The 23915-nt window shown below is 52.0% G+C and overlaps 1 protein-coding gene across 1 annotated transcript in view; it reads left to right on the forward strand.

The window, feature by feature from the left end:
• Positions 1-23915, forward strand: part of CROCC2 (ciliary rootlet coiled-coil, rootletin family member 2) — a 1620686-nt gene that overhangs the window by 829290 nt on the left and 767481 nt on the right. Inside the window, exon 22 of the mRNA XM_086944022.1 lies at positions 5076-5210. Within this exon, the coding sequence (XP_086800148.1) occupies positions 5076-5210 (135 nt within the window). The remainder of the gene's footprint in view (positions 1-5075; positions 5211-23915) is intronic.

Consider the following 23915-nt stretch of genomic DNA (forward strand, 5'->3'; position numbering starts at 1 on the left):
CCCGTTTTAAGCTTGCTGTGAAAATTCCCTATTAAGCCAAGGGTCTGGCTTGTCTCAAAGAGCCCTTACACGCCCCAAACCATCAACATATTTGCATTTAAACCACTCAAAAAACAAAATGTACAAATATGACACACATTTTTTTATTATTGAAGAATTTTTATTTATTTAGCCCCCCATTAAACTTTAGTACATTTATTTTATCACTGCCCTGCGTGGAATTTTTTTGCTTAAACGCATTCAAGACTCTACCCATCACCTACTATGTAGCCTCACCCACAATGCATTTGAAAAACCCAGAGGTACGGGTTGAGCACTAATACAATAGCTCCGCCCCCTGCTCTACGCCCCCTCCCTTCTCCAACCCCTCCCCACTCTCTCTCCCAGCACAGCACCATCAAAAAACCCCAGCCGACAGTGCAATAGGTCTCGCAGCATTTGAGTTAGAGCTTTTAGAAATGTTTATGGCTTTTTTTATTTGTAATTCTTTAGCATTGGCTACAGGAAACAAAAATGCTAAAGATTTACAAAAAAAACCCATCAACAATTCTAAAAGCACTAACTCTAATGATGCGAGATCTATTGCATTTCCAATGCTTGTTTAGTGGGCGGTTCCACTCCTGTTCCCCCATAGCTTTCTTACCTATGGTCTTTACCCTAGCAGGGCTCTCTATACTGCGCTGAATTTGCGGGGAACCCTCGGAGGGAGACATAGGCATCACACATAATAAGCTGGGGGAAGTTATGTCACATGCAGGTTGTAATTCAATGTTAGTCTGCGGGGGAGGTATCTGGGCACAAGGCAAGGAGCCTCCCCTAGATGGTATGGGTTCAAGTGAGAGCCTGCGCTCTGTTGCCTGGATCTCATGTATCAGAACAGATTTGGCTCTATTTTAAAAGGCATCTATAGTGCCCACCACCCTATCTCCAACCTTCCTTTTACTCATAATATTCTAAAAACCTCAGAGCCACACAGAAACAGTGCCCCAGCTAACCTTCAAAGAACAAAACCCTGACAAAAACACAAGCTTACAGTCCAACACAGAAGGAATCAATAACGTGGCCCGGCCTCTTACAGGCCCGCCTTGGCCCGGGCTTCGTGCGGGCACACCCACGCGTGTCCCGCGCAGCGGGAGGGCAGAGGCGTTTTTAAGCACCTCCCGGCGCTGTTGATGATGCTACAAGGATGGGCCCACGAGGACTCTGGGTAATGGAGTCCCGGCGCGAGAAGCGAGTGTTGTAGTCCCCCACGAACTGGTCAGTGGCAGCGAGGCAGAGTACCAGCAAGCAGGGAGAGGTCCAACGGTGAATAAATGACCAGCGGCAGTGTTAGCGTCCCGCGCTGCGGGAGGGCAGAGGCGTTTTTAGGCACCTCCCGGCGCTGTTGATGATGCTACAAGGACGCACCCCCGGGGACTCTGTGTAATGAAGTCCCGGCGCGAGAAGGGGGCGTTGTAGTCCCCCACGGACTAGTCAGTGGCAGCGAGGCAGAGTACCAGCAAGCAGGGAGAGGTCCAACGGTGAGTAAATGACCAGCGGCAGCGTTAGCGTCCCACGCTGCGGGAGGGCAGAGGCGTTTTTAAGCACCGCCCGGGGCTGTTGATGATGCTACAAGGACACACCCCCGGGGACTCTGGGTAATGAAGTCCCGGCACGAGAAGCAAGCGTTGTAGTCCCCCACGGACTGGTCAGTGGCAGCGAGGCAGAGTAGCAGCAAGCAGGGAGAGGTCCAACGGTGAGTAAATGACCAGCGGCAGCGTTAGCGTCCCATCCCGGCGGGAGGGCAGAGGCGTTTTTAAGCACTGCCCGGGGCTGTTGATGATGCTACAAGGACACGCCCCCGGGGACTCTGAGTAATGACGACCCGGCACGAGAAGCAAGCGTTGTAGTCCCCCACGGACTGGTCAGTGGCAGCGAGGCAGAGTAGCAGCAAGCAGGGAGAGGTCCAACGGTGAGTAAATGACCAGCAGCAGCGTTAGCGTCCCATCCCGGCGGGAGGGCAGAGGCGATTTTAAGCACTGCCCGGGGCTGTTGATGATGCTACAAGGACACGCCCCCGGGGACTCTGAGTAATGACGACCCGGCACGAGAAGCAAGCGTTGTAGTCCCCCACGGACTGGTCAGTGGCAGCGAGGCAGAGTAGCAGCAAGCAGGGAGAGGTTCAACGGTGAGTAAATGACCAGCCAGACCTACTTCAAGACCTTGGGGGAATGGTGGGAGGAGTTGGTGCGCCCTCTGGATGAGAGCAAGTGGCGTGATGCCAAGATGGCCTTGAGAGAGCTGGCCATATTGTCCCCCCTGTGCCTTGTTTCTTTAAACTGCTTCCATCAGACCTACCTTATCCCTCAGAGGCAGGGGAAAAAAATTGGTGCTCATGTAAGCGCTCTGATACCAGATTTCTCGGGTCTAGTTTGCGCTATATAAAACTGTAAAAAAAAGAAAATACATACAAATTAAAACTGCTTCCCATAGCTTGTTGAGAAATTATACATCTTTAATTCATCCCTATAGAGAGCCCCTCTTTATATAATATATCGAAGCTCAGCACGGCCAAATCTCCTTTTGATGGTGGATTGGAATGTCGGACATGGTGGTTAATTATCAAGCTGCTCATTTGGTGGTCCCCAATGAGTGGTTGTTTGAAACTAGAGCTGACTCTGCCTCCGATAGTGAGAGATGGACTCTGGGTTGAGACAATGTTCTACATTTCCTACCCGAGTAAAAAATGGCCAAATTCCTACCATCTGCCGCTAGAACGGCAAACATTTGCTGGGATATATCAGGGGCCATGGGGTGGGGTAAAAAACTTTGCAACCAACTTCCTTGTGGGTGTGGTCGAAGCTACCGGGGGTGGTAGATCTTTAGGAATTTACCCGATCAAACACTCTATGAATTACAATGCAGGGGGTGTAGCTAGCCAAGAACATGGGGCATAAACCTTTTACAAGATTACAGGAAGAATTTGGGTTACTATGAACTCATTTTTACTGCTGTTTACAGCTTAAATGTAAATGTATGTGTCTTGTAAAGCGCACTGCTGCCCTGAGGCGTCGTGGCGCTGGGGAACCCATCCTGGCTATCCCTGTGAGATGGTCCCTACTGGGTATCTCCAAGGTGAAACTAGGCATCCCCGGCGAATGTGGGGCCGTTGTAGAGATGAGGCAAGCTAATGCCCAGAGTTGCCGAGTGTGATCCCTGGTTAGAGTAGGCACCGAGGCAAGAATTATCGGGTCCGCTGACCCAGGTCCACGACCCTGCTGCGTCGGGAATTGAACCCTGGTCCCGGGCCGTTCTCTACTTCCGGTTCTGCCGCCTCTAACCAGTGATCCACTCCACTAGACATGTTCTGCTCCCATGTTTGACTTAAACTGAGGATATCGCAAAGTTTATGTCTCTCAAGGCAAAAATTACCATTGCACCCTTCCATATAACAAAATATCTCGAAGTTACAAAACGCCTGTTATGCACACCCCAGACACAATCCAGCAACTCAGAAGAGATTGGGAGGTACACATGGGGCAGATTGATAATATGGACTGGTAAGCGCCTTTAATGGTACCCAGAGCGATCGTTATAGCGTATCTCTATAGGTTTGCTGTAGGTAACACTATTTAAGTATTTTCAAGGAATTTATTACACCAGACAGAAAGTATGAAGAATAAGAAGGGAATGGTCCCCACATGCTTAAGATGCCAGGAGATGTACGTGAGATATTCTACACTGTACATGGAAATGTTAGGTACTTCATCAGTAATTGGGAAAAATAGGGTAACTGTTATCAGAGGTCCTACACTACAGCATACCATCACCCTCACTCAGAAGATGGCTGTGTTAATTATATTATATAAGATTAATATTAATAAATATCTGAAGACCATAGTATGTGTAGGGTTGGTTATAGCTAAGAGAGACATTAAACAAAATTTGAGAGTGACTGGGGCTCTTGAAATAGCAAAATTGAGAGTCGATCCTGACCACTCCAGGATTCTGGGAAAGCAAATATATGAACTGAGGGGACGCCTACAGGCAGCATGACCATATATGAGGGAGGTCGGTGGAGCTTTGATGCCCTACGCTATGGCGATATCCCTGTTGGATTAAAGCACATGAGGAGGTTATCCTATTTTATATTGAGAGAAGATTATGTTTTGGCGTAAGAATTAACACTATAGATCGACTGTATCCAAATGTATAATGTCTCAACTTTGTTTCTATGTAAAATATAATTGAAATAAGTTATCAAAAACATTCAAGGAAAACATCTTTACCTGTATCCCCAGACAGTTCTTGTCATTAAGCTTACTTCTTCCAGGCCTGCTGGGCTGATGTGATGTTGTGGCTGTTGAGCAATCGCAGGGCCTTGCATTATTCTCCATGTTGAGATCCTCAAATTGGCATTGTGTTCTGGAGCAATTCCACTACTTGCAGAGTAGTTGGTGCTTCCTTTCACATGCAACACAGGAGCAAGGTAATCAGGCTTGTCCTCAACCTGCTGGAGAGCCATAATCAGCACTGGTTCAGCTCCTGGTAATGTATGTGCCCGACACTTGTATGTAGTCCTCCTTGGTGTCTGTGTACTCTAAGCCCACATTGCCAAGAGGTCCCGTATTTATACTACTTGGTGCAGAAACAAATGCTTAAGAAATGAGTTTCAAAATTCCAGTACTTTAGCCAGTCACAGGGAATTGCATATTCATCTGTATCCCCATGTTACTGTGGACTTTCCGAACAATGTCCTGAGTCATACCTGTTCAAACTGGTTAATGTCAGCATGTGGATTAGCCTCCGGCAGAGCCTAGCAGAGGTTCGCTGTTGCTAATTGATAGCCATCAACACAAGAGGAGGAGGGATGAGTTTAATGAGAGCAGAGAATGTCTGCTCTGAACAAAAAGAGGGGAGGGCAACCTTCTCCCCTACCTAACAGGCAAAATGAGGTCCTGAGAGGTTTTATTGCATTTCCTAAGGCTGTGGAGTCTTCTTGGTCCTTGAGGGTTCAAAGAATTCTCAATGCTGTTGGAGTTCCTGGTTGACCTCTAAATGAACTGTGATTTTTTCCATATGTTTTGTATTTCTAGGCCTTGTTTATTAAAGAGACGGAGAAGAATCTGCTGTCAGAAAAACTGAACCAAGTCCAGCAGGAGCTTGCAAATGCAAACATGAAACTGGAACGGGTAAAACATGAGTGCTTGACCCGCCAGGAACAGGATAAGGTGAGCATCAAACCCACCTTATATGTATTGTAATTCATCTAGGCCATCATCTGACAAACCACCTACTGCTAACTGAAATTTTAACAAAATCACAATGCAGGGAACCGGAGGAGAGTCCCCCATCTATCCATTCTTATAATTTCCAAGATTCAGACTTTATCGTTTTGCTCCTGTTGTGTGGGGTTGGCTGAAACACCAAAGCACCCAAAACAAAGTTATAATGAATGGGGCCAGACAACTCGGAGTTTGTTTTTACACTGTACATGCAGTGACTATAAAAACAACAGTGTTACAAATAAGGAACCTTTTATAATTCTGTTCTCTGCTAACAAATGCGTTACCCAATCAAAAACATTTATCAAAGAGAACAACAGTATTTGTGTGCCGTGAGCAAATTCCTTTCATTGTAAACATAAATCCAGACCCATTACTTTTTCAGTGTATGCTTTTGGTGCATGATTGATACCACAATGATGTGAGAGCTTGGGTACAGTGTAATCCCTCTGGCATCTGGCTGATGACCTGTTAAGTGCATGTATTTGTTGATACACTGTACTAGCATTCTTAGAGCCGGGACACACGTGGGCTACGTTAGGATTTGAGATTTAACTTTCAAGACTGCCAACACCACAGCCATCACCTGGAGAAAAAAGTGAAAGCTGTATAAACTGCACATGCTACACTTTGATAATGTTGGTTATGGTGCTTCCAATGTTTTCACCAACAAGCCAAATCCCACAGCCACCCCAAGTGCTCTTCCTTCCTACAATGTGTCCACATGGCCTTTTCCCATATATAAGGTTGGCCAAAGGGCTCTATACGATCATAGACAGGGTTTTCATGTGAAGATTTTGCTTTCGGAAATTTATACAGAGTGGTGTGTACAGATATGGTATGGGTGTTTTTTCAATTGGAGAGCATAGTTTTAATCTCCATTGATAAGAACAGATCTATAAATATTAGTTCTTCTTGACCTGTTTGCGATGGACTTTGGACAGAATTTACACCTAGGTCTCAACCACTGGATTGAGATCCAAGTGATATTGGAAAGTCCTTTCTCTATATTCCCCGGATCCAATAGGGTAGGAATCATAGAACACTCAGATATAATGTGGTAAGATCCCCTCCAGAGGAACCACGGTGCCAACAAGATTCTGAGTCAATGTGCTTAACATTATTAAGTCTGAAGGGTGCCAAGAATGATTTGTGTACTGTCATGAATTCGGTCAGAGGCAATATGCCTTGTCTGGAAAATCAAAAGGCCTGTTCATGATCACTTTCCACATTCAGAAGAGTTCTCTCAGTAGCAGGTATGGATTCTTACTGTTTGTTGTTTGTTTTACTGTTGAGTTTAGAAGGATTGCTTTGCTAACCGCATGAAGACCTTGGAGTCCAAGTGACCCTGTGTGGATATGGTCAGTCTACGTTCTAAATTTCCAGTTGGGTAAGGTGTCCACATTGCGATATAGCCCCTCCCAGCCTCAGAAATGTATAATAATCTTAGAGACTGATTTAGAGTACGGCAGGACATGCAACTCAGTCACAAGTGTGATGGAGTCCCCTGTTCTCCAAACTCCCGGTCTGCCTGATCCATGTACAGGCGAGCGGAACGTAAGCTTTTTGTTGATAGCCTTCATTTGCTCTGTCAACGAAATTCCTCCTCCGACAGCATGATGGATATGTACTTTCGGAGGAAGGCATTACACCATCCACCCTGTTTTCAGTGGACGGTGTGATATCTGCTGATCACTGCCTAACAAAACCTTGCAGTGAGGGAAAGAAAAACAAATATGTACCCATAGTCCCTGGGAGAAAATTCACAGTGTGTTTGGGCAAGTAGCTTTCTGTTTTTCAAAACAAACTCCCACTTTGGGAGTTTGTTTTTGACACACAAAAAATGTTAAAATAATTGGAGGAAGGCATCAAAACCAACAGGGGCCACCCCCAAAACCTTTTGTACTTTGAAGGGAACATTCATGAAGGGCTGGCAGTCATCTCTAATTATGGTAGATGGTTGCCGGTTAGGGTGGCAGCAGTAATGTCCTCCACCACCCTGAATTGCTGTACTCCATTTGCCAAAGCTTATATCTGGCCCAATATTCTGTGGTTTAAATTTGTACTGTATTGTAGTTCTACAAAGAGCGTAGGTAATCTAGAAGGTATAGATCATCTATTGATGTTAATCAAGATTTAACCTAATACCCTCATAAAATACTTTTGCTGTCTATTTTTAGTTTGTCATTTTTATGTAAAGACGAGGTAGATCTGGATGTTTAAGATTTAATTCATATGCTATTTGATAGTTGTAAAAATTTGCCACATTAGCTCCACCCAGCGATTTCCTTAATTTCGGGTTTTAGTGACATTCTCATATTTTGAAACTGTCCATAAGTACTTTGAAATTGTCATGCCCAAATCCTTAAAGAAGTTACACAATAATCCGATGTAAAGCATACTAAGTAAATGAACATGCAAGAAATCTTCCCTACCAGGAGAGAAATGTAGAAGACCACAAGTTTTATAGTAATACAGCTCATGGGCATGGATTTGCAACTTGAGAAGTGTATATAATACCACAATGAAATTCTCTAGCATGGAGAATAGAAAGAAATATCCTTTGAATGTGCTAGACTGAACCCTGTTAACATCAATGCCACCCTGAATCCCAAAGGTTTGCCAAAAAATTATCTTTTTGCTGATTATTATCTTCCTAATATAATATCACTCCATAATATAATAATCATACTTGTTCTAATGTTTTCCTGTGTGGGAAATTCTGTGGTGGCTTCTTAATTAGCTCAGAATTATTAAGGTTGATGTCTTCATTTTAATGACATTTTGCTCTTACAATATTAATCATTTTGACACATGTGTATATATACCATTTAAATGATGGCATGTGACTCCTTGATTAAAAGGACATATATAGATTGAGTCTTATGCTATTTTTTATCAAATCTTGGGTATGCAATGTCTAACAACATCAATGTATCTTTCTACAATAATATGCCTGCAAAGTTTGTAATGCTCTAATGGAAGAATATTTTATCAAATTTCAGATATAATTGGGCTCTTCTCTTTTTTTCATTGCTAACTTTATTTTTGTATAATTTGATTATAAAAGTCTTGAAATTAAAAAAGCAGTTTGTGTGACTGGGGGAGACAGTCGTATTCCCAAAGTTGGTAATTGATTTAGCTGTCATTGTCACAGGGAATTGTTCTTTTATTGTCACCAGCTGCTTGTCAGGTTTGCCAGGTTGAGGATTCCCGACTTCAGAGTTCCACTTAACTTCCTCCATCGCTGCCCCCCTCCCTCCTTCACCGGCGCTATATGGGTTTCTCCCAGCATCGCCTTATTTGGGCTTTCAGTATAGTACACATTGGGGCATATTCTCAAGAACGTGTGATAACCATCGCAAAAGTTACTTAACACAACTTCCAACATCGCAGTCTAACGCGGGAAAATGACGCTGTGTTAACCAAGCATTCTCAACACAGCGTTTCCATGCGATAGTCTCCAGATAAGGCATCAAATGTCCGCGTTAAAATCAATGACACGCCGCAAAAATGTGAAACACGAACACAAACAAGCAGTGAAAAACAGCGACAGGCCTGCAAATCCCACACTTCTGGCGGGAAAATGCACCATAAAAACTACAGAAACAACACACTAGAAATAATCCAAAGCGCGTAGCAACATAGATGCACTCTGACCGAGCGCAGAGGCCAACGTGAACCCCACAGACCACCAGCAAGCAACAACGGGGACAGGGGCGGCCAAGGAGTAGAGGGAGAGGAAGATGGGGTGCAGCCCTCAGGAAAACCAGATCTGTGTCACGGAGGTGACAGAACACTACCATCAACTGACCCACAGGTAAACAACCGGGAATGCAGTCGGAGTGTCGAGGAGGCCAATCGAGGAGGCCAAAGGGCTCTGGCATGATGTGACAACCTAAACCAGGCACAACCCCGCTGCCAACAGGAAGGCTGCAGCGGCGACAGGAGGTGGGAGTTCTGCGCCACAGGAGGAGCTGGAGGAAACCGAGGCCACAGTCATCAGTGTGGAGACGGTGCAAGGAGTAGGGAGTACGGACACAGCTCGAGAGGACCTGCCACAACATCAACAGGGTGAGTAACGACCAGGGACTGAGAGGACGGGGGAGATGGCCACAATGGCACACATGCACAACGAGGTGTAGCACACTGCACACCCACAATTACCCTGGATCATGTCCCTGATCCTCGTGGTACACTGCAGCACACACACATAGCAAGAACAGCACACCCACATTGACAACAACGTGGTACAATGCGCAAAGCCGACACTGCAAAGCAGAGGACACAACTGGCTCCACACACGCACAGAAACAAGCCTACTACATCTGACAGAGCTGGAAACTGAAATGGAAATGTACACGCACAACCTCACATCCATCATGTAGTACAAATGTACACTGTCCCGCAGCAATATTCAGCACCTCCCAAACAGTCACAATATTTGTTGTCATACAGTCTGCATGTAAACAAGAACAATGCGCCAACATACATGTCATCACAATGTCAATATGCATCTCCACTTAACATTGCGGAGGGGCACACAACACCTCCAGCAGAGCACGGAAGACAACACATCTGTGATGCCGGAGAGGACCACCACACCGACGTCCTACAACAGCCCATGGACATCCCACGCAACCCACCACCAGGACCCGGGTAGCAAAACTACTTAAAGGAGAACACAGACCCTGCAACAGACCACACAGCACGAAACACCCGCAAGCACAGCTGGTGCACAACACTTCACCCACCCACACATGGCACCCCAATGCCAGGTGTCAGCACACCAAAAGGAGGTGGCCGAACAGGTGTGGGTGGGGTCCGAACCCATGGAAGGCGAACTAGAGCACATACGTCGGTGTCTAGTATCCTTCAGGGATTACCTACACCCCACAAAGGAGACCAACACTGCCATAGACCCACATGCAGATGCACATTCACAGTACAGAACAACGCCCAGGGGCACGCAAATAGCAGTCACACACCCACGTTGGCTCTGCGTACGATGGCCCAGGTCAATCCCCTCACAAATTGAGTGGGTGACGCCAAAGCTACATGTCCAAGCTCCAACCAGCTGCCTGCGGTGACATGTCTGCACATGCTGTACACAGCACAATGTAATGTTGTAGGGCCCAGGGCCGTTATGCATACAACAAGACCATAGGGACACACGCAGATATAATGTTGAACTGGCCATGGGCACATGCGCCCAGCCCCTTAATTGGCAGGGCCACAAGTACCGTGACGCCTCTGCTGGATGTGTGTGGGGTGAGTGTAAGCCAGCCCGCACGGAGTGCTTGGTGCTGGCAACAACTTGAACTGTGGACACCAGTGCAACAGAAACAGAAAACACCTGCATAACAGAGTCAACTACTGAGCAACATGGAGGGAGCCGGATCAAGTCCAGAGGTCACCCAACATGCAAACAGAAATGTCCATGAGTTGCAGTGCACTGAGGTTGGGGCACTAGAGCTGAGCGCGATCATGTGAAGAAAAAGTCTAGGATTGTGTCCCTTCGAGATAATCCTGATGCAGATGCAGTGCGGTGTGTTAGACCTGCATCATCTTCCTTATCAACGTCCCAGGTCTCCCACTCTGCCTGAGGTGACATTGCTGCGCAACCTCTCCACAGCATAAAACTCAATCAGTGAAGGTCCATGGGTTGTGGTGCACTGAGTCAGTGGCACCTGGAGTGCTGAGCAGGGGATCAGGCAGAAGATGGCATCCATGACAGCTGCGAGCAACTCTGTCAGTCTGCCAGTACCACAGTTTCAACTCTGGCAGATGGCGGTTGGAGAGGGTTCTGGCGATGGTGCCATGTGCCTCCTGCAGTGATGCGACGTCCAGGCCGGTCAGGACTCGATTTGATGTGTGAGCACTGGTGGGCCGCGGTTGAGGCCAGAGGCAGCGGACCGTGCAGGGCCACAGACTCATGACTTTGATGACCCAGAGGCATTTGCCTCAGAGCCCATCCAATATCTCAGAAGAAGGGGTCCCGGACCTGACGAGCACAGAGTTAGTATCCCTGGATGAACAGCGGCCGGCACAGGCACCCTGCCACGGGACAGTGACTTGCGGTGCACTGAGGTAGGACCACGTGGACTGGGCGGGTCTTCATCGATGTTGAAGGTGAATGTGGTGGAGTGTTGCGGGGGACAGTGGAAGGTGTCCTCCAGGGCATGATGCAGAAGGTGTGATTTTATCTGGAAGCAGCAAATGGTGGAGTGGAAAGTGACAGCCTTGTTGCCAGAACCAATTTGGTATCAGCTACATAAGGATGAAAACTACCCCCAAGTCCGTAGACTCAGACGCCACCAATGTGCGACTAGTGAGTGTCCATGAATGTCAGGGAACAGACTTAGTGGTACCTGGGCTGAGAGGGGATGCAGTCTGCGATGATGTTGGTAAACTGATATGAACTCCGCCATTGCTAAAGCAAGACTCTGTGACCTACTGGACCACAGTGTAGGCTGGAGGTAGCGGTCAGCAGTGGCCCACAGCCACCTGTCGATGGCTCGCGATGCACAGAGTTAGTGACACCAGGGCAGTTGTCGGTAGTGTTCGATCACCTCTGTAACAATGATCCTTTTTTGCTCCTGACTGCAACGCGTCATCCTCTTACACCTCTCCTTGCGTGCAATCTGTACTCTGCCATTGAAAAATCGATGCTCAGTTCCAATTGTGCGACCAACTTGACCACAGTGTAGGCAGTAGGCGTTTCCAGCAAAGGGCCACAGAAATGTGTGGTTGTGATGCTATACATAGACTTGGTGTCACCACATCGAAGGGAGTATAGTGATTTAAAGTCTGCATTGCCGTGTGTACCCGCCATTGCATGATCATGACTCAGTTCCAAATGTCTGACCTACTCGAGCTTAGTGTGGCCCGGGAGAAGTAGTCCGCGTGGGCCCACAGACACGTGTGGTTGTAATGCTATGTACATACTTGATGGCACCACATCGAAGGGATTAACACCTTAGCAGCTATGGAACGTCCAGCTCCAGTGCTGAACGTTCCATTGCGCAGGTGAGGTTCGAACGTCCAACGGCCGACGGCAGCACTCCCGAGGTAGTGGTGCCGTCGGCCGTTGGACTAGGCGTAGCACTTATGAGGTCATAGTGATTTCAGCTCAGCCATACACTTCGTCCTCAACCATAGTGTAATCAAGACTCAGTTCCAAATGTGTGACCTACTAGTACGCTATGTATGCCGTTAGAGTACGTCAACAAGTAAGGAGTACTGCGGGCCTTGCTCGCGGAGGACGTGATGGTCGTAGCAGGTTGCCAGGGTCGCAGCCTCAGGCCTGGAGCTTGCACCGGCATGTGGTGGGCCCTCTTCGACACACACCGGTGTCGGCAGGTGGGCATTGAGGCCTGGGTGTGCAAGTGCGGCTACGACTGGTTCGGGGACCTACGTCCCGGGGTGCAGCAGGCATACAGGATCGCTGGCAACCCTGCTCAAGACGATGGCGTCAGTCTCGTGGCGGGTTGAGAGGTGCCGCCCTGGCAGAGATGTTGGGCATTCCGGAAGAGAACCACCCCTAGAGCTACGTGCCTTTTATTCACACCCCTACGCTGGCTTGGCGTATGCTGGGCCAGCCCACTCCACTCACACTTACGGGGGGAGCGAAACAAGCTATATTTCCGCGTTCCTCCCCACTGGCTGGGGTGACATGGTTGTGTCCATTGTCCACTACACTCCATACACCAGCGGTGTGTGTCGACATGGATATGTGTGTGGTCTGCATACTGCAGTCTTTCCTGCACATCCACGCCACACTTGGCATTGTGTACATTCTCATTCATGGGTCACTTGCCTCCTTCACACATGCCTGGTCCCCACCTCTTCCCACATCCTGCTATTGTGTGGCTGAGGTGCCATGCCGCTGATGTCTAATGTACATGGCTGGTCCAGGTTCCCACAGTAAGTTGTTCGGTCATGTCTGGTGGGTGTGCATGTTGTATGTGAGCTTGTGATGTGTGCATTTCCTGTGTTGTGAGTTGCATGATTGTGGAGTTGAGGTGTGTGATGTGTTCATTTGATATTGGCCAACGAGCAGTGCATTTCCATGGGTGCCATCCTGGTAGCACAGGTTGATGATGGACTGTCGAAGGTGTGGGGCTCATGCACACTGCCTGGGTGTTGGTGGCGACGTTGGCGTGGATTCCTCGGTGGTCCAATATTGTCTGGATATTGGTGGGATAAGTGCGCTTTCTGTTGCACTTATTGTGTGCGGTGTTGCCAGGGGGCACAAGTAGGACATGTGCAATCAATTGCCCGTAGACGGCTTGCTTAGTCTCCAGTTGTTCCTGCGCAGTGTGTGGGAAGTATAGATAGTGGGGTACCAAGCTGATGATGTCATCCATGACTGTTGTGAGGGACTTGGATTGGGCTGGCTGTGTGACTCCTCCGACTCGTGTGGATGTTGGTTGGAGGGTACCAGCGGCCAACAGATGCATCACGGCCAGCAGCTTGGTCTGCAGTGGGATATTGGTTGTCCTCTGTGTTGGTACCGTCAGCCTGTGTGCAATGGTGGTCAGGATGCGGAGGATGGTTGATCTTTTGTGCCTGTGGTGGGCTATGACATTCCTTGGTGTTGGGTCTGTGTGGTTGGATGCATTTTTTGGAGGTTCGCTGACTTTGTCTGTGCTGCCTTTGTGTAGGTCCGGGGGGGTCCAGGGGGGTTGGGGTGGTCCTGGGGGTGGTGGCGGTGGGTGTTGTGGCCCTCTTGGGGGTCCGGGCCTCATGTTCAGTGGCTCAATGGCATCTTTTGTTCTTCAGGTGTGGCTCTGGGCTGGCCTCCCTTTTGTGGTGCACGCTGTGGTCTGACTTTACACCAGGTCAGAGCAAGTGTTAGTTACCTGCTACTAATGCGCCTTATCGCATGATTTGTGATCTTATCGCCGATCTGGCTGGTCGTTGAGAATGTTGCGGAGTGGTGTTGTCACGGCTTTTTTCTTGGGAATGCCTACTATGCATCTCATTAGCGATAGCTGCCTGGGTCATCTGCGGCAATATTTTTTGCGGCTGCTATCGCAGGTAAACTGGTGCAATGGGCTGTTAACACCAGCTTGTGAATGGGGCGATTAATTTAGCGCAACCTTGGCTGCGATAAAGTGGGGTTAACTCGGCGATAGCTCCTTAGCAATATAAACCCAGGGGGCGTGGCCGAGACAGCGATGTAAGCGGACGCGTCTCGTGTGAGCTCCGTCGCCCCGCTGTGTAATTAGCCTGTTTAAGCGACGTCCGGGGGGTTTCTTTTGCCTGGGGGCCCCCCGACTACTGCAAGCCCTACCTGCAACACCTTCCGGAGGCGAGTCCTTCTTGTTGGGACCCCCGCTGCAGACGCCCGGAGCCCCGGGATTCCCGCGATCGGCCTCTGGTCGCCATCTTGCCGCGGGGCCTGCCGAAGAATCCCCTGACCCGACTCTCCCGGTGCAGAGCTGTTTTCGGAGGCTGACGAGGAGCTGGTGCCTTCCTGAGCCCTACACGTGGCGAGCCTCCCTCCGAGGTGCCGACTGCTACCTGGGCGCACCATTGAGGCTGCTGGCGCTGGGCTTCCCCCCGGCCGAAGAAGCTGCGACCGCCCGAGCACCAAGACTACGAGAGGCCGGGCCCAGAGTGAACGCCGGAGGCTCTTCCCATACGAGCCCCAGCTCCAGATCACGCATCCGCCGCGGGACCATCACGGTGAGCTGCAGCCTCCGCGCCGCCCCTTCCCCCTGGCTGTCCCTGGCGGGGTCTGGCCCGCCCGAGCGCCGAGACTACGAGAGGCCCCGGCTTGGGCGGGAAAGAGAGGCCGGACCCGGAGTGAACGCCGGAGGCTCTTCCCATACGAGCCCCAGCTCCAGATCACGCATCCGCTGCGGGACCATCACGGTGAGCTGCAGCCTCCGCACCGCCCCTTCCCCCTGGCTGTCCCTGGCGGGGTCTGGCGCTAGGAGGGCCCTGCTTCAGCCCTGACCGCCATCTTGTCCTCCTGACCGGCTGCTTGTGGGGCTACATCTGGAAGCGGGAGGCCGGCCCGCACGCCCACGTGACCCCCTGCTACCGAACACCCTGCTGACCCAGCGAGCCTCGACGGAAGGCTGTGGGGCCGCCCGGGCGCTGCACTTGGGGAGGGCCCTGACTCACACGGGGGCGGGAGGCCGAGTCTTGCCACAGCCATCGGAGGTCCGCAGCCCGTGGGACCCGGACTTTGGCCACCACGGGAAGACTGCTGACAAAGGACCCCCAGCACTCCCTCTGCCTACACACCGCCTTGCCTCCCCGGCGGGGCCATCTCGCTCGCCCACGCAGCCCCCCTGCGCGCCGGACCCCTGCTACCCTGGCGCACTCTGCAGGTTGACATCAGGCCAGTCCGGCCTCAGGTTTGCGGAGGCCCTACCACACCCTGCCATCTCCTGCCTTGCGGTCTAGAGCCCCTGATCGTGGACCCTGGGTTGCTGGATCACCGGGACACCTGTGAGACCTTCCTCGGACTCTTCTCTACCGCGGGCCGGGGGCTACACGCAACAGCTTGCCCTCCCCCCCCCGCTATCCTCCGACGCCCTAAGCGGACCATGACTCGTGGCAAGGGGAACAAGCCGGACCTCCCATCGGCGGCGACCAAAGGTGCGTCAGTGGCTTCCATGTGGGGCAAGGCGGGCTCGCCGCCATCTTCTGGAGGCCCCTCAACAACAGGGGGGAAATCACTGCCGCCTGCCGACTCCCCCCCCAGTGACTCAGGCCTTTATGTCCTCCTTCATGGCGGACTTAAAGTCCGAAATCGGATCCCTCAGGACGGAGGTTCACTCGTGCGTCAAAGAGTTGCGCAAGGAAGTCACCGACCTCGGCGACCGGGTTGACGGCCTGGAGAAGACGGTTGACTCCCGAACCGAAGACCCGGAGCAGATCTGGCAGAGGGTGGCGACCTTGGAAGAGCAACATATCCAGCTCCAGATCAAGCAGGAGGACCTGGAAAACAGGGGACGACGCAACAACCTTCGCATACGGGGTGTGCCACTCGGAGAAGAGGGGACTAATACCATGGCCTACGTAGCCCTACTCCTGCAAGCGGTGTGGGGCGAGGAGGACGCCCCTCCACCGCGCCTTGATCGCGCACACCGTGTCTTTGGGGCGGGGAGCAAGGCGGGCCTCCTGCCCGACATTGTCGTCAGGCTCCACTACTTCACGGAGAAGGAGGCCATACTAAAAGCGGCTAGAGACCATCCGGACCTGCGGTATGAAGGCCACAAGATCCAGATCTTCCAAGACTTGGCTCCCACCACGCTCCAAAGGAGGAAGGTCTTCCGCCCGATCACGGAGAGACTCCGGGCCCTCAACGTTTCCTATCAGTGGGGACACCCTTTTGCCCTCATCTTTCGGTGGGAGGGTAAGCGACGGTCCCTCCGATCCTACCGAGAAGCGGCGCAATTGCTTGATATGCCGGGGTCCCCGGATCACAGCCCATCCCGCTCTCATCACCCGGAGAAGGCCCCTCCGCGCCCAGACTGGTCCACTGTGCGCAAACGTCGCCGGACCCCCCCCCCCCCCCCCCCCCCCCCCCGTGGACAGCCTCTCCGCCTCACAAACCAAGCAAGACATTATCGCTCACATTCGCTCCCTTGAGGGCGACCGTGAGGATCAGGCCTCCCAGCTTCTTGTCTCCGGCACTGAAGGAGGGGACCTCCCCTCAACTCCAGACACCATCTGAACTTGATTAGAGAGACCCCTGCTGCCCTGAGCATGCCCTCGCCACCTGGCCGCCTGGACCTGTCCTACCACGCCTCGGCGACCTGACCCTGCTGTTCTTGGGGCTGGGGTCCCTCCCCCTCTCTAGATGGCTGCCCCAGTGACTCTCCCCCCCCCCTGTGGGGGACAGGAGGAACAGACAATGGACCTCACCCCTATCGGGCCCTACTCCACAACGCCGAGCTTCAGTGCCCTCTTGGCGGCTGGTCCGAACCTGAGGATCCCCCGGCTCGACACACCCCCGGACTTTCTTGTGACAGCGGGGTGGACGGGCTGCGAGACGACCGGACTTCATTTCACTCACCCAGATCCCCGCTCCCTCCCTTTGTCCCGTAGGAAGTGACATTCCTGTGTTCATCCGAACCCTCGGGTAGAGGATGTCCGGAACCTGGGACAATGTACAATGGCCCTGTTGGCCTGTTTTGGTTGTGCTTCTTCTCTACACCCTTTATCTTTCTTCTCTCTTTTTTTTTCCTACTTTTCTCTCGCTCTGCCTTCTCTTCCTGTTCTCTCCCCGCGCTTGCGGAGGGGTGGCCTGGTGGGACCTACGAGGGTTGGCATGCTGGAGGCGAGGTGAGGCTGCTGCTGCCCTGTTTGCGGGGGGATTGCTTCATTGGCTCTTGCGCAGCTCCGCTCCCCCTTAGTGCGATGACAGCGAAGATCCCTGCGCCCTTGAAGGTCCTCTCACTCAATGTCAAAGGGCTCAACTCCCCCAACAAGCGGAATCAGATATGGCGCTATCTCCTGCATCACTCCCCTGACATTATCCTCCTCCAGGAGACGCACCTTCTGAAGGGGGATACCAGGCGCATGGCGCACCCTAGATACCCCACGCAGTTCTGGGTTTCCTCTGACACCAAGACGGCGGGGGTGGCAATCCTCTGCAGGGCTGGCTTTAGACGGGGACCCACGAAACCTTTCAAGAGTGCTGACGGGCGTTTCCTCCGAGCCACGGTGCAGATGGGTTGTGCACAACTCACCCTGGGATGTGTATATGCGCCCAACCAGTCGCAGGACAAATACCTCCAGGCACTCCTGCGGGATCAGTTCCCATCAGGCGACCCTAACGTGATCCTGGGCGGAGACTTCAATCTAGTGTGGGACCCTGAGTTGGATCGCGCGGGAGCCTCCTTTAATGGCACGGGGGCAATGTCCTCTACCCTCAGAACGCAGCTTACAGACCTGGGACTCGTGGATGTGTGGCGCTACCACAACCCGGGGACCCGGGACTACTCTCTTTATTCACACTCCCATAGGACATACTCCCGTATTGACTATCTCTTCACCTCCCTTGAATTGGCCCGAGATTCCTTAGCTGCCGCTATATCCGACATTTCCCTATCGGACCACGCCCATGTGGAACTTTTGCTACAGGACCCCCTGGCCCATGCCACTCGCGAGCGCAGGTGGGTGCTCCCGCCGAGTGTCCTTCGGGACCCGGAGGACGTCGCCAGCATCCGTGACGCCATAGACTCGCTGTTAACTTGCCCTTCCATACGGTCTGGGATGCCTTCAAGGCCACCATTCGGGGCCACATTACCTCCCTGGCGGTGGCACGGAGGAGGGAGGCGTTCAAGGTGGAAACCGACCTGGCTAGTGAGATCAAACAAGCGGAGGCTCGGGACCGGGACTCCCCTTCACGGGCGTCTAAGAGAACGCTCGCCAACCTCAGGGGGCAACTCCGCACTCTGCGCACCAACAAGGCAGAACACTCCCTGCTGGCGCTCAAACAACGCTACTATGAGGGCGGGGACAAAGTTGGCCGCCTGCTGGCTGGCAGGCTGCGAGCGCGTGCAGCCAGGGCCCACATCGCCAACGTCAAGCGGCAGGATGGCACCTGCGCCACCTCTGAGAAAGCCAAGCAGGACGCCTTCATCGCCTACTACTCTTCCCTATATGCTGCGGAGCCTACCTCTGCGGAAGCACGGGAGGCCATTCTTGTGGACTTTGAGGGGTCTCCGCTGTCCCCGGCGTGTGCAGCTACACTAGAGGGTCCCCTGCAGGAGGAGGAAATAACAGAGGCTGTCAAGGACCTCCCCACTGGGAAAACCCCGGGACCGGACGGCCTGCCGTTGGCCTTCTACCGCCTATTCTTGACCCAGCTCCGCCCGCACCTACTGCGACTATACGGTTCTTTCTCTGACACCACTGGCCCGTCTCCCGATATGGGCCTGGCGGAGATTGCCCTGATCCCCAAGCCTGGGAAAGACCCCGACTTGTGTGCCTCCTATCGCCCCATCGCCCTCCTGAATACTGATCTTAAGATCTACACCAAGATCCTGGCCAAACGGCTGGACCCGTACATGCCGGGATTAGTAAACCCGGACCAGGTGGGATTTATTCGGGATCGCCAGGGGGCCGACAACGTTCGCAGACTGGCACACTTAGTGGGGAAGGTACAGCATTGGGATATACCGGCTTACCTCCTCTCGCTAGACGCAGAAAAGGCCTTCGACCGGGTCGATTGGACCTTCTTGCGGGCGGTCCTCCAGAAACTAGGTCTTGGCCCTAACATGATCTCCAGGTGCATGGCCCCCTATCTCGGACCACAAGCCAGAATTCGGGTCAACGGCCAACTAACATCGCCGCTCTCGATTCACAGGGGCACGAGGCAGGGATGCCCGCTCTCGCCGCTCCTGTTCGCCCTAGCGGTGGAGCCGCTGGCGGAGCTGATTAGGCGCACTCCTGACATTCATGGAATCCCCCATGGGGGACGCACCAACAAAGTAGCGCTGTTTGCGGATGATTTGATTCTTACTCTTACGCGCCCTCGGGACTCCCTCCCGGCAGTGCATGAGGCCCTCTCACTGTTTGAACAAGCATCCGGCCTTAAGATTAATCACACCAAATCTTGGGCGCTTAACCTCACCATCCCCGAGGAGGAGGTCCAATTCCTGAAAGGGGTTACACCTTACCGTTGGGCGGAGGACCACATTAAATACCTGGGTCTGGACCTAACGCCCCACCTGGATTCGTGGTCCACGCGGAACTGGGCATCTTGCCGCAAGGAAGTCCTGGCGGACCTGCGGAAATGGAAGCCCTTGATGATTTCCTGGCTAGGGCGGCTCAACGCGGTCAAGATGTCGGTCCTCCCCCGTATTCTATACGTTTTCCAGTGCCTACCCACCCCGATCCCGCTCCACTGCATTAGGAGTCTCCAACGCGACCTCACGTCCTTCATCTGGGGCGGTAAGCGACCCCGGTTTTCGCAGAAAGTCCTAATGGAACCGAGAGACAGGGGCGGCCTCGCCTGCCCGAATCTCCTCCACTACTACTGGGCGGCGCATCTTCGGTTCGTAATAGAATGGGGTGCACGCGAAAGCGACAAGCACTGGTTCCACATGGACCGGGTGGTCACGGGACGCACCATATGGGACCTGCCTTGGCTACCGCGTGTGGCGCGCTCCAGAAGTGCTTACATGGCGGTCCCAACGAGAACAGTTCTTGACGTATGGGACAGAGTGGCAGTGTCCAAGGGCCTAACCACGTTCCCCTCTCCGCACACCCCCATCGCAGGTAACCCGCACTTTCCCCCTGCGGCCCGGACCCGAGCTTTTGAGAGCTGGACACAAGGGGACTGCAGAGTTGTAGGAGACCTCTTTCTTGGAGGGGCACCTAAATCATGGCCAGACTGCAGGGAAGAATTTGGCCTCCCCTCGACCGCCAGCCTACAGTATGCCCAACTGCGCCATTGGACTATGAGAGACGACATGTACCGGGCTGCCACCAGGGCATACACACCATTCGAGAAATTGGCGCGCTCCCTTGGGGGGCTGAAACGACTTCTCTCCCAGATCTATAACATCCTGCAACACCCCACCGCTCCGCCTGCGCATCCCTACCAGAGGCAATGGCCGTCGGTGACCGACGCCGATATCACACCTTCTCAGTGGGCCCGGCTATGGACTGACATCCCTAAAACCTATCGCAGCATCCCGCAGAGGGAAAACGCATACAAGATGCTAACGCAATGGTACTATACCCCCCTGAGACTCAGCAAAATGTTCCCTACTTCCTCGCCGCTGTGCTGGAGGTGTGGCACTGCGACTGGCGACTTCGTACACATCTGGTGGTCATGCCCTACTCTAGCTGTCTTTTGGAAGGAGGTCCTCAGTCACATTAAGAAGGTGTTGGGTTTTCCCCTACCTGAAGAGGTTTGCACGCTCCTGCTGGGCATTCGACCCCCTACACTTAGGGCCCTCACGCGCAGCGACTGGATCCTCACCCTTCACATGTTAGGCGCTGCTAAGCAACTCATTGCTCTGTACTGGAAGCGGGCTGAGGCACCGCCGATAGCCTCCTGGTTTGTGCGCCTCTGGCAGGTCCTGACTATGGAGCTGCTCATGGCGCGGATACAATCGAGGGGGGTGCGCTTCAAGGCAGTGTGGGAACCCCTTGTGCGCCATCTGTGCTCCATCAGCTATGCCCGCCACATGCCCCCCAGGCTTCGCGCTCTGCAGTTATTTGAGGACGCCCTCATCCCTGCTGACCCGAGCAGACTAGGCCCTTAGCTGCTTCCCCCAGCGCAGGCGCTGTTGCGCTCTAACACTCCGCTCACCAGTTTGCGTCTTCTAGCCCCCAACCGGCGACTGCAGTCTTCCCCCCCAGGCCTCTCTTCATCTCGCTACTGCTTACTCTTCTTCCGACTTTTTCTCCCTTCCTACTTGCCACTCTGGCTTCCGCCCCTCTACGGGGCAGTTTGGGCCCCGTTGGGCCTTTGGAAAACGTGACACTACTGCTCTTACTCCCATACGCGCCTCCCCCGCACAGCGATACAACACCAGCACATGATCACCTCTTGCTATCACTGCCCCTAAGCCACGCGGCCGGCCCCTTCTGGGGGTTGTAGGCAGGGCGCTGTGTTAATGCTTCAACCTCCCCTGGTTACTTACGCCTTCCAGTTCTTTTCTGCGCGGCCGACCCCGACACGGGGTTGTAGGCTTATCGCTGTGTTCACAATAAAAACAGATTTGAACAAAGAATATGCCCCACTGTACATCCATATAGATGTGCTGCAGGCGGCTCCTTCTATGGTGGGACCACTCCTCTTATTCAGTGAGGCCCTGGTTCAGGCACTGATTGAGGTTCATAGTCAAAGCTTACATCATGGGCCGAGGTGAAACGGACCATAGAGCATCGGCGTCAGCTGTCTCCTAGAGAACCAGCCTTTGTCCCTTTATCGTTCACCAGAGATACAAGTAGTCCAGTCCTCATCCACTTTCAGGCTGAACCCGTGAGATTTTCCGACTCACTCTGCAGACAGATTCCAAATAGCTGCACGGAGTGTGGAAGAAAGCTTTTCCATTGGGAGATTGTCACACTTTCTAAACACAGCATGATTGTTTGTCTGTTAATCTCACACCTATGTGTTGTGCACCTGGATACTCCATGGAGTAGCTGTGTGCTATAAATTGCTTTCCTCATCATCACCTTCGGTATATGGCAGTACTGGTTGTTCCTAATTTTCTGGAACATCTTAGGAACCGTTTCTCAGAAGTAGTACAAGATGTAGAGGGCGCCTCTCGACATAATTTCAGAGCAGGCCTGCACACGGCAGATAGAGCCACAGAGGAACCCATCACTTATGCAGTGCTGAGTCGACATGCCTGGCTTCGCACCTCAGGGTTTTCTGCTGCTATGCAAAACACTCTAATGGATATTCTTTTCACAGGAAAGAAACTCTTTGGTCCGAAGGTGTTCTCAGTCCAAAGAGGGCAGAGCCACTGCCAGGTCTCTAGGGCTTCATACTTCCAGATATTTTTGTTGCTTTCAGAAACCCAGGGCATTCGGCCGATGATCCATGGCATGCAGCGTCAGTATGCCCACGTCACTCTGCAGCAACCCAACACAATACACTAACATAGGCAATATAAACGCAGGGGTAAAATATGCAGCCACCATATTTAGCAATCCTCACCATCTTTCTTCTGCACCACCAGGGGAGCAGCAGTAGTTTGGCTGTGAAGAAACTCTTGTTGTAGTGGGAGGACAGGTGTCATTTTTCTACAGGCCTGGAAGGTTGTATCATCAGGCAGGTGGATCCTGTAGATAGTGGAAAACGGGTATACCCAACCCTTCCACCTGCAACTACCCCATATTCCTTCCTGGCATTCCCTTACACCCAAGGACCATTCATTGATTCTGCAGCAAGAGATAGCATTTCGGATGTAGAAGGAAGAAGTGGGATTGGTGCATGAGCAAGAAATTGGGCAGGATGCTACTTTCGGTTATGTTATACAGATTTGTAGAGCGCAAAATTACCTAGGAGGGTATCCTGGTGCTGACCAGGTGAGGGTCTAACCAAACCTAGGGCCTAGTGAGACTAATCGAAAAGACAGAAATTCAGCTTCTTGCAGAATTCAGGAAGTGAGATGGAGGCTCTTGTGTAGAGGCAGGTCGTTTTATGCATTAGAAATGATTTTAGGATGAAATGATTGTTCCTCTTCAAAACATTTCTCAGATATAATATGTGCTAGTTTCTTTATTCATCTGTGCATTTACCAATGTTCAATTCAAGTAAATTATTATGGACATTATTCTATTGTATTGTAATTTATTTTATGAAATGCTAATGAAAAATTTCAACACAAAAAAGAAATGATTTTAGAGAAGGCTTGAATGCTGGCTCAGGGTATGAAAGCACCATGTGATTTCGGCGTTGACTTGAGTGGTCACGTTGAGTTTGCTGTTGAGACTGATTTCAAGGTTTTTGGCATGGGTGGTGGGTGTTGGTCTTAGCTCTTTTGGCTCTTTTGGCGAACAGGTGGAGTCCCACTGTGAAGTAAGACAGCGCCCGATCACAATATTGGTCTTGTCAGTGTTCAGCTTTAGCCATTTGGTCTTCATTTACTCGGTGATTTCAGTCATCCAGACATTGAACTTGATCCGGGTACTGGTTGTCTTGCCTGTTAGGGA

Source organism: Lissotriton vulgaris, chromosome 11 (assembly GCF_964263255.1).
Source record: "Lissotriton vulgaris chromosome 11, aLisVul1.2, whole genome shotgun sequence".
In the NCBI taxonomy this organism is placed as follows: Eukaryota; Metazoa; Chordata; class Amphibia; order Caudata; family Salamandridae; genus Lissotriton; species Lissotriton vulgaris.